The sequence below is a fragment of the Ceratina calcarata genome, unplaced genomic scaffold, assembly GCF_001652005.2.
Source record: "Ceratina calcarata isolate Rehan_Ccalc_2016 unplaced genomic scaffold, ASM165200v1 scaffold211.2, whole genome shotgun sequence".
NCBI classification, from domain to species: Eukaryota; Metazoa; Arthropoda; class Insecta; order Hymenoptera; family Apidae; genus Ceratina; species Ceratina calcarata.
Window position 1 is genome coordinate 417749 of NW_017142786.1, and position 11598 is coordinate 429346.

General features: G+C 40.5%; 1 protein-coding gene across 1 annotated transcript in view; it reads left to right on the top strand.

The window, feature by feature from the left end:
• LOC108622216 (segmentation protein Runt) overlaps nt 1–5987 on the top strand; it is an 8244-nt gene extending 2257 nt beyond the window's left edge. Inside the window, exons 3-4 of the mRNA XM_018019935.2 lie at nt 2429–2533; nt 4915–5987. Coding sequence (XP_017875424.1) covers nt 2429–2533; nt 4915–5369 — 560 coding nt within the window. The 3' untranslated portion in view covers nt 5370–5987. The remainder of the gene's footprint in view (nt 1–2428; nt 2534–4914) is intronic.
• Nucleotides 5988–11598: the final 5611 nt, after the last annotated feature.

Sequence of the window (11598 nt, forward strand, 5' to 3'; positions counted from 1 at the left end):
ATTATACTGTGTACGGAAATCGGGATGTTTACCCCATTTTTAGAGATGCACGAGAGCTGAGAAATTTTAACTCGAGACGAAAAAAAATTAGCATCACCCTTCGTTTACATTCACTTTACCTTTACAATAATGCCACGATTCGAGCACGTGTTTATGATTCCTTATTGTCGCGTGGGAAAGAGTCGCGAGGCGAAAGAGTATTCATAAGATTTCAATGCTTCGTCACTGTTTATATAAGAGATTGTGGTAATCATGTAATTTTTATAATAATTATCAGTAAACTTTCGACGTTTTCTTTATTCGACGTTCTCTATTTCATCGATAACCAGGCAAAAATAGAACATTTTTGGGTCATCAAAGACGTCTATAAAAAGTCAAAAGTCAAGTCTGGCGTTCTCTATTTTTGATTTCATTCAGAATTACCTCTTTTGGATATAAAATTGCTTATAAAGAAAGACATTGTAAGTACGAGTACTATAGTATTTATTCTAGCCTTATTGGCCTTTGCACCTTGAAAGACTTAATTGTTCATCCTTCCATACCCTCGCACACTAATGGATATACAATTTGGATATAGAATTACGTTTTAACTTATGGGCATTTCATGTACGATTTTAAATATCAGCGCAGTTTGATTGACAAAGCCAGATTCTCTTTCTAAAGACGACAACCTAAAAATCTTCTTATGTGTATAAAGACAAAAGTCTTATATAGTCATATAAACCTATATTTTCATCTAATTTTATGGGTAATATTAACATCTTGCCTTATCGGACTATTAGAATCTAACTCCTTGAGGTTTTATCGAACCTTGAAGCTAGAGTTCTCAGAAATCTAAAATAAGTCTTTAAAAAATGATAAAATCGTTCTTTGAAATATTTCGCCCTTATAAAAGAAGTTGATATGATGAAAATTAAATTTTCACGTATGCACTCCAAGGGGGTTCGTTTAGGACAGCCGTATTTGTCAAGAGAGATTGCTCTGAAGAGATCCCTATATTTATTTGAGAAATCGTAACGAACTGAGAAAGGGATGAAGAGAAGATAGAAAAACGAGTGATTCGTGTGGGGTTGGTACCGGGTTTCCCATAAAACTCGGATAACTACGGTCTCGGTAGTCAAGTTAGCGATCTATGTTTACAGGATCGTCGCTGGTTGCGAGCCACATGCTACCGCCATATGCGGCGCGATAAACAAACGCGTAAACGCGGCTCCTTTTCATACGAACGATCCGCGTCCGTCGTATATTCCTCTGTGTACACCCGCGCCGCCGCGGCTTCTCTTTCGCTGTGCCTAACGCCGCCCCGGTAAACACGAAATTACCCTATTACCGCGGGACATGGTTAGCGTTCTCGAAGCCAATGGGAAGATTTTTATTATGCCGGTCGGAAAATAAGCGCGGAAGACACCGAATAGGAGACCGAAAGATCGCCGCCGCGGGTTGACTCGCTGCCAACGCGTGGAATTATACGACGCGCCGCGTACACAGCCAGTTTCGGCTCGGAGTTTTCACGCGTTTAGGCACCTCGTGCGTGAGCCGGCGCGCGCGCACATACACAAACCTTGTTGCACACGTGTAGACGAGTTCTCCGCGAGACCGCCTCACCCCGCGCACGACAGCCGCGGTTTGAGGTCCACCGGATTATTAAACGCCTACGAGGATCCCGACACCCGTTTGCGGATTCTATGCCGCCCACGTGGAACCCGTTCTGGGTCAGACTGTACCCGCGGTATTTCCTTTCCATCCCTTTCGTCGAGATTTCAACGAACGTTCAAGGCTAGTTCGAAAAGAAATGTTGTGAAAGTTACAGGAATGAATATTTTTTTATAATTTGTACAATCATGTTATTTTAGAATTATAGGAAAATGCGAATACTTTAATTAAAACTGCAAGGTAGTCAGGCTTTTAACTGGAATTTTCTAATTCGAATTTTAGTTAGTTAGGATTTGCATTGCGAATATAATCAAGCAGGTTGCAATTAAGATCAAAGGTTATAAGGCAAATGTGCCAATTTTTGTTCACGTGCTAAATCCTAGGAAAATACGCCAGTGAATAGAAATTGTGACGTGAACAGGAATTGAGACATTTATTTCGATTGTTTACATCGACGGCGAGCAAACGAGAGAAATGTAGGAGTAATCACAATACTTGTACTAATTTAATTTCTGCTTAAATGGGCCGGGAATTGTTTTGAATAAATTTCTTGCAAACTCCTGCTTTACTCTAGTTAAAACTGAGTCTTTGGGAAATGTTAGATCGATGAAGAGAGAAGTTAGTCAAGGTTGCCTGGGTGCTGGTTTTGGGGATACCTTGAATCCTGGAATAGTTATTTATAGGGTCGAAGTAATCGCTTGAGAGGCACGCGTTTCTGATCTATTTTCGAATACCTTCGATCGTACTAAGGGAGTTCTTCTTGGCTTGGTTGCAGATTATCAATATGGGCCCGGATTCCCTGGACTTGGACTACTAAATCCATGGGTCGATGTCGGATACCTATCCGCTTGGCATTTACCCCACCCGGCTTTCGTCAAAGGTAATTGTTTTTAATCATTCATTTAAAATTATTAACAATTCATTTAAAAGTACTGTACCAATTTCTCATCATTAATGAGAGATGCAAACTACTAATCTTTCCCTGAGACATTTCAAGTATAAAATTATAAAAAAATGAAACGATGGCTAGAAATTGATACGTGAACATTAATTCAGATATTTATCTTACTAGTGAATCGAATTCTCAATTCGTTAAATCATCTACAAAACGATTTATGTACTTTTAAAATCGAAAATTTACCGAACAAATTGTTGAGTACGAATGCGTATGGAATGGTGCATGAAGAGTCTCAGATGATCGAGAGTAGCAGTCACGCGGAACGTTCCTAATCGCTCGCATCAGAGCCCTTCATCCCCATCCCGGTCGCAATCAATCAAAGGGCAACAATGCGCGCGGCCCGAAAGAATCGGGGAAAAAAGGCCACGGAAGAGAGGACACGCGTTCGTTCACGAGAGAAAGTCCCGCGTGTTATCGATTTCGTAGTCCGCGATGCCTGCCGATGATTCATACAGCTCGTTGCTGGACCGAGGGGTGAGAGAGCCTGAGCTCCCTTTTCCCACAACACCCTTCCAAATTCCCCCCCGTACAATCAACCACCCTACCAACTAAACAACAATAAGACTTAGCGTGTTCCCTTCGCCCACGAAACTCTCTCTTTCATGCATCTCCAAAATGTTCTACAAAAATTTCCAATTCACTATAACATTTCAAGTATAGCAATCCACCTTTTATTTATAATCGATTATATTCGAGAAGAGGCTGTCTTTCGAATAGACTGAACTTTTATACAAAATCGAACAGCCATCGTCTTGGTTAAAAAGATGCATTCCAAGTAGACGTTTATAAACATTGTAATAGGTACTCTTTTAATATTTATCTATCTAATTTATAATAGGTATCTTTTAATATTTTATATATTTTTGAACATGGCAAACATTCTATAAAGAATTCTTTTATTTTCTTAACACTTTTTCTGCGGCACCCTTTATAACGCTTTCTGTAGACACGTTGACGTTAAGGACGAAACATTGCTCGCAGTACTTCTTTTCCTAAATAGAAAAACTGAGTAAGCTCACGTGGATATATCAATCTTTACCCGAAACTGCGTTGAAGCGAAGTGCACTGTATCTGTTCCGTTACTTCAATCAGCATTCTTTCGGCTACACTTTCGAATTCATTCTCCTGTACATTTCATCTTACTACTGAAGGCAGCTTCCATATGTGTCTGAAATTTGGAGTCATAGAAAGAGGTATAATTAATAAAACAGACATACTGTCCTTTTCTCGCAGCACAGTATTGGCCTCAACCGTCTTCCTTCAACTTCCTTTGAATTTCAAATCCCTGTATGTTTGTCTTTCTGTATTTCACAATTTGAAGATACAATAGTTATTCGGCATGTTTCATAAGCATGAATAACGATGGAGGATAAGTATACTTGTCAGTAAAGAATTCAAAACAAGTTGAAGGAGAAAGGTAGCAACCGATCACGTGTTGCGAGAAAAGGACGACATGTCTATCAATTATACCTCTCACTTTCTACGACTTCTCGACACTTTAAACACATGTGAAAATTGTCGTCAGTATAATGCTCTAAGAGTACAACTTATTGCCGTTACATCTCCTATCAGCCAAACTTTAACAATGGTGGCAATCTTTAGCAATCGTGAATATGTCCATGCTATACATGTTGCTGTACAGAAACAAGAACGTAAAACTATTTTTAATCTAACAGAGTCTCACGCTTAGGAACCGATTTTCCATATCTCTGAAACTTGTTATCTTTTCTCTTTCTCTCTCCCTCTTGTCTATGCGAGTATTTACATTAAAAGCGATCGCTCTCGCTCCTCCAGTGCCTTTATTATCTTAACACTAAATCTACCGATTTTTGTACACTAATATACTATATTTATATTTTTTACGTTTTTATCGTTTGAGTGTAATTTAGTGTAGATTCTGACACTTTAGTTTCATTAAACATGTAATAACTTTTTTACTAGCCCCGAAATTTTTTTTAAATTTTGCAGTGTTTTATTAACCCTTTGACTACGACAGACGTATATGTACGCCAGTTACAGCGACTGATATTGGAATATAGCGTCGCAGTCAAAGGGTTAATATAACGCATCAAAACTTGCTTTTTCATTGTTTTTATTAAGGACCCATGCAACTTTAAATAATAGTTACGACTTCAACAATACAGTGATATAAATTGTGTATTGCTTCTATTTCTGATAGAAGAATTTAAAACCGATGATTCGACCGCGTTCCTCTTATCATCAATTTCATTATTTATTTTATTTTCGCTTCAGAGAAAAGCAATAAATTCTCATCTAATGATTCGTTAAATTTTTGTTTCCAGGAACGATTCCAATGCCAACACCGGATTTGTTTCCACCACCGCCGTTTCCCCCGGCGGCGGTTCTCCCAACATATGCGTTCGACGTGAAATACACGGCGGAATACGCGGCCCTTGCACCGAAAACCAGTACCGCGACGACAACCCACGTGACCATTCCGACCAGCCCTTCGAGAACGCCGCCTAAAAGTCCGAGTGAGTCCGGAAGCGAGTCAGCGGCCGAGGAGATACGCAGCGCTTTCGTCCCGATCAGATTGAATACATTACCGCCGACGCCGACGTCGTCCATTATCACGGCGTCCTCGTCGTCGCCTGAGAGAATTATGAAGAAACCGGAGATCGGTAGGAACGAATTAAAGGCACCCATGGCGCTGATCTCGCGATCTCCGAAGAGATCGCCGCCGCCGACGAAAGTTTCTCCGCCGCCGCCGACTAAACCGGTCTGGAGGCCCTACTAGACGAAACGGTGAAAGAAGAAAAGAACGCTCACGATGGAAGGCTAGTGATTACTTAGACATCGTCGATGCCGAGAGGACGACGCTATATTATTGACTGTCTTCGCGAGAAGAGATCGACAGATTTCCATTATGATTTATTCTTCGTTCGTTATTTTATACGTCTTCGGTTTTACGAAGGCGCATAAAACAATTGTATGGAATGAACATTTGTATCACTACTTCAGATCGTACGTGGTTGATGATTCGAGGAGTTAGGTTTGATTAGGTTAGATCCGATTCTTATGTATACTGGGTATTAAAACCCGAATCGTTTTTGATTGTAAATAATTTTTTGTACATATATGTAGATAGTTCGTGGACAATAATCCTAGCGCGAAGAGACTATTAACATATATATATGTATATATAAACAAAATATATATATATATATATGTAAATATACATATATATATATTGTACATGAAATTCATCTGTACTGAATAATATGTGTATGAGCGCGTGGATCACACCAGAGAGATTAAAAGACAAAGATGACGATATTATTTATAATCCAGAGATCTAATTTAATGTAAACAGATGGTGATATGGGGTGAATAAAATCGAAATCTGCAAATCCAACACCTGACTACAATTCTTAAATCCATAACACCAAAAATTATTCCCAACCATTTAATTATCCATATTTAAATAATTCTTAAAACGTGCTTGAACGTCCTATTGAATTCAATTAATAAGTTTTGATTCCAAAATTTAACTGTCATCGCTCACTTTGAAATCGAGTAGTATGAAAAACTAAATGTCCTGCTATGACCAATGAAAAGAGTTTGAAACGGTGTTTCAGTAGCAGGGCAACGGGAGGGGTGGGGGGATCCATGCATCTTTTTTTTCTTGATCGTGATTTAAATCTGAATAGTCGTTCCGCCGCGGTCGTTCGAGGTTCCCGCGTGTGCACGCACGCACGGCCTCTCCCATACGGCGCGCACGAGGGTAGAGAAAATGGTTTATATCGAGGGGAGTGCGTGAGATCTGTATTAGTAGCGATACGCCAGCAGAACGACAGTGTCTCTCATCCTTTTCTCAACACAAACGAACTCCTTTTTTTATATTACTATTTGGAACCTCGTATGAAATTCATTCAGCAACAAAGTATCAATAAATTTTCTATTTCTACCATTTTATTAAATTTTTAGATTGTCCTATTTAAGAAACTGAAATGTACATAAATTTTGTCCTTTAAAATTCCGCTATTGCTAAACAAGCTGATAAACGGAAAGTTCCACATATATCGTGTGCGAAAATATAAAGTCAAATTTGTAAACGTGATAGAATATTAAACAATAAATTGTGTTGAGTATATTAAAAAAATAATTAAATTTCATCCTGAATATACGCAATACCGAATTTTAATATAATTTGTCGAAAGAATTCAAAGAGAGGAGGGCCGTATTCGAAATGGATGAAATGGACTTCCCTTTTTGCAACGTATTTTTCAGCCGAGGTTCGAGTAATCATTCAAACGCGGGAAAAGAGAGTCGGTGTCGTGAAATTTGGGGCGACGGTAATTTCCGCGTGGCAAACGCGACGACGAATGCTTCGAAATTCGACGTTCGCAGCCGGATATCGCGTTACGATAGCCGAAGCCTTCATTGCCGCCACTATGTCACCGTTGAAACATAACCGAGGCTGCAGGAGTACAGTACAAGGGACAACAACTCTGTACCGCGCGTTCCTTTCTTTTTTTTTTACAAATATTCGACGCCGAACTCCCTTGTTTTTTTATTATCGGTGGGCAACGTGTTTTCGTTTTCGCCGTTCGATACGCCGGATACGTTTGTCAAACACCGTGCACACGTCGGGGACAGTTAATCTCGGTGACATGGTATAACTCAATCCTCGCAGAGAGAGGATCGAATATAATTCTTGACGCGTGTCCGTCGAAGAAAACCATCGGAATTTCCCGTTGAAAACCGGGCCGAACAGGTTATCGGCTCTGATAACGAATGCCAACGGGGAAAATAGAATGAATATTAAAAAAACGGGCTTCAATTCCGGCCTCGTGTCGCTTTTTCGGCGGTCGATCGGACACTGATTCAAATCGCCTTCATTCAACTCCTTTATGCTATGTCATATATGTAGTAGTAATGGTTTATTTCACCCCTATCGGACTTAAAAAGGGTGGTACATATGGTGCTAATGTATTCACAATATACTTACATTTATTCTATATACAATAATTGTCTCTATATAATATTATAATATTTGATATATACATTGTATAATCGTCATAATATTTGTTCCTACAAAATTGTACTGTACTTTAACGTTTCTGACTCCTTCTCACTCCTTCAGGTATGTGCGACACCTGTTTCCTTCCAATATCTACTCATCTTTTCTTCGTTTCCGCATTTAAATCTCGCCACTATCTTCTGAACTCTGCCTTTGTATTCTTATTTTAAGTATTCCGGCCTCTGCTCTTCTTTAATTATTTTGTATCTTGGATTGTATCTGCTGCCTTTTATTCTTTTTATGTTCTTGTATCTATATGTTTAAATCCTTCCTGTGTTGCTGTTTCTCTTCTCCATTGCTCTAGTTTCATCTGTTTCTTTCTGTCTGTAATATCTGGCTTTTATTTGCTCCCATTTCGATTTGACCAGGTTTTGGTATTCGTTCCCGTCGATTCCCCTTCAGCACCCTTTATTTATTATTTTTGTTACCGAATGTGTTCTTGTTTTCTCCTCGTATTTGGGTGCTCTCGTTCCCACTTCTACTTTGCTTTTCTATAGTTTTGTCTCCTCCAGTATTACATATGCTGGTGTATTAAAATCTAAATCTAACGTCTACCTTATATAGTTTTTTCTATCTTCTTGTCTCTCTCTCTCTCTCTCTCTCTTTTTCTTCCCATTCTCTTTCTGCTTATAAAAAACAGAAGAGATATTTAAGTGGCCTAAGATGGTTAAATGGAATTCGCAAAACGCCAATATTAGAATTTAATGAATCTGCACGATTTAAATTTGCACGAGGAGAAAAAATGTGAACGTGAATTAGCTGAAAGGGAAATGAGAACCGCGCTAACACCCCGTGAGGCAAGGTTCGTTGACGAGTAGACAACGGAACCAAACAACCATGAAGGGTCGCCGCACGAACCGAGAGCCAAACCGATCGAAGGCAATCCGTGCTCGCGTGGGGCCCGGCCGGCGCTAACTAATGTTTGCCCAAAGAATCGCGACGAATAATTGAGTCAGCAGCAGTCAGCAGCGGCCGTGGCGGCCGAAGTGAAAGAGAGAGAGAGGGGAAAAAAAATCAGCACGCCTCCCCCGAATCACCGGCGGAATAATCGACTTTCGAATCGGACGACGGACTTCCTCGCCTCGCGATTTTTCAACACGGGAAACGATGGGGCCGCTGTTTGACGAGCCCCTTGGACTGCCAGCTACTCTTAATGGACTCTGTGAAACTCTGCAGATTCCTGATAATTTTGCTACAAAAAGGTGAAGCCAGGTTTACTTGTACCGTTTCACAGATTTAAACAATTCTTAGAATCAAATTCTACATTTGCAGTTTTCAAGGGAGAAAAGAAATATTAGCTAAAATAACAGGAACTCGACTACTTTATAAAAAGAATGCAAACTCCTAAACTTTGAATCCGAGGTAAATTGGCTTCAAACAACCCAACGATTTCTCGCCAACTGCTGTTCATATGATGAACATTGGCACAGTCGGATTCTTCTCCATCGAAACACAAAGCGTGTGCCGTTTATAAAAAGAATGCAAACTCCTAAACTTTGAATCCGAGGTAAATTGGCTTCAAACACCCAACCATGATTTATTAAACCTCTCGCCAACTGCTGTTCATATGATGAACATTGGCACAGTCGGATTCTTCTCCATCGAAACACAAAGCGCGTGTCGCGACGAAATTTTTGAAATCGGTATAAGTAGGGAGGGTGAAAACGCGAGGCGGTTGCGCGGCGAAGTGTTTCGAACGATCTGAGCGTGTCGACATGCCGGAGGATCCTCCCGGCAGGATCGTGAGGACAGAACTCGAGGGTCCTAGAGTTAGGCAATCAGCGTTGATGAGGGGGCTCTCCCGCGGGGTGAAGGGCTCGGACAATTAGTAACCACCCCCTGCCGGCGCCCCTCGTATCTTCCCGCACCTTCGGGCTCCGATTCAGACCAGTGAAGCCGGCCAACAACGCCGCGACCGCAGCCGCCACGCATGCGAAAGAGGATGCTCGATGAATATCGAGGGCGCGACGAAGAGAGGAAAGCCGTTTACGTCTGTACGCCGCGTTGCGTGGATTACGCTGCTTTAAAGGGCTCTCCTCCGACAATGTCAGCACGAGTGGACCGCTCCTGGTGTTAAGGAGCGAATTTCCAAGCTTTACACCAAGTATGAGAGAGGATCTTTTTCTAATGGAAATTGGAGTCACTGTTTTCAATCGAATTAACACTGTCTTCGTAGTACGTAGGAAGTCTATAATTTTATGAATTATGCGAAAGTCTGCAATTTATGGAAGTGCAGATTTGTATTTCATGCAATATCGAAACACACATTTACGTCGCACTAAGAAACATAAGTACAATACACATTTCTTATATTTTTTCAAGCCATCCTAAAGCACTGTCGTTTTAGTTACCCATCTGAATCTTTAGACACGGACAATGAGATCGTGATCCTCATTTAAATTTCTTAACGAACTAAAACGACATAACTTTGAAGAACAGAGGTAAGAGAGAGATAACTTTTAATCCTGCACGATTATCGATAAATACAGCAAATATACAAATGAAAGTAGAAGACTTAGCTATATTGATGTTGGTATTTGTAGCGTAAGGCATTTTCTACCTATCTATGCATGTACCTGTGCTAGTTATGTATGTACGTATGTATGTATGTATTACGTATGTATATCTAGAAACAAGGGAAGACGGACTGACTGTTCTTAATTATATTTATTCTTATATTATTAAATATGTTCTTAATTACACTAAAAATCACGACCAAACTACTAAATTACCCGAGGCATCACGACTAAATACTAATAACTGTTACTGTAGATACAATACTTGTGTATTATACTTCAACAGGTATAAGAAAGTTCCGTCGAGCCATCGTAAAGGGCTATCGTCCTAATAACCCGTCTAAACATTTGGACAAGCACAATAATTATGGCCCTCATTAGAGTCCTTTGTAAAGTAAATACCTAAATTTATTTGCATATCATGATTAGTACTCATTGATATACTTCTCTATAATGTTATGTTATAGTTAGATCAACAGAAGAATATAATTTTACATGTTACCTTTGAATTATAGAAAAATACATACATTGCACCACTGCACATACAAACAAAAGTCGATAATTCTAGCGTTAAAATTATAGAAATCTAAGCCAATAAATCAAAATTGTGACGTGAATAGAAATTAGTACATTTACTTTAGAACCACAAGTCACATCATTCTGAAGGACACTTAAAACAGATACATGGTTACTCGTTTCCACTACTGTGTAAGCTTAAGAAAATTTCCTTAGGATCAAAAATCACATCATTCTGAAGGACATTTAAATGGGATCAGGATAAATACATGGTTACCTCTCTCCACTACTGTATACCCTGTAGACAGTTTCTCAGCATCGAAACTCGACTAGCAGCACCAGAAAGCATCGCCAACCACTATCATCCTAATTACCCGTCTGAACCTTTGGCCAAGCAGTAGGAGCCCTCATTGAAGTCCCTTGAAGAACCAAAGTCTGCTCATTAAGCCAGCAGTCAACCAAACGAATCTCCGATCAACTCGACATCATTGAATCGTTTATAACGAAAACGCTTGAAAACTACTCTACTAAGAGAGAGAGAGGGAAGCCTCGTCCGGCCACTAATTGCCTCCATCTTCCGTTTCCGCGGAACGTGTCGAGGATTACACGGAAACCTCAGCCGGGGATGGGTCTCCTCGAAGGAGACCGCGAAGGAATAATAAGCCTCGTTCTCATCTCTTTAGAGGGTTCCGATCCTCCTCCGTCCGAGGCCGGCCGAGCCACCAGGGGTGTCAGGGGGTGAGACGGCGCCAACGAAACGTCTCGAGGCGTCTCTCAAGATAAAGACGCGGGCACGCGCGGCAGAACAAGAAAACGCCTAACGAGCTGTTTTGCATGGCAATGCTTCGACCCGGTTGTTATCGGTTATCGATCCGTCACGAGGCAACGCGGCGAACGCGGGGGGCACGGAT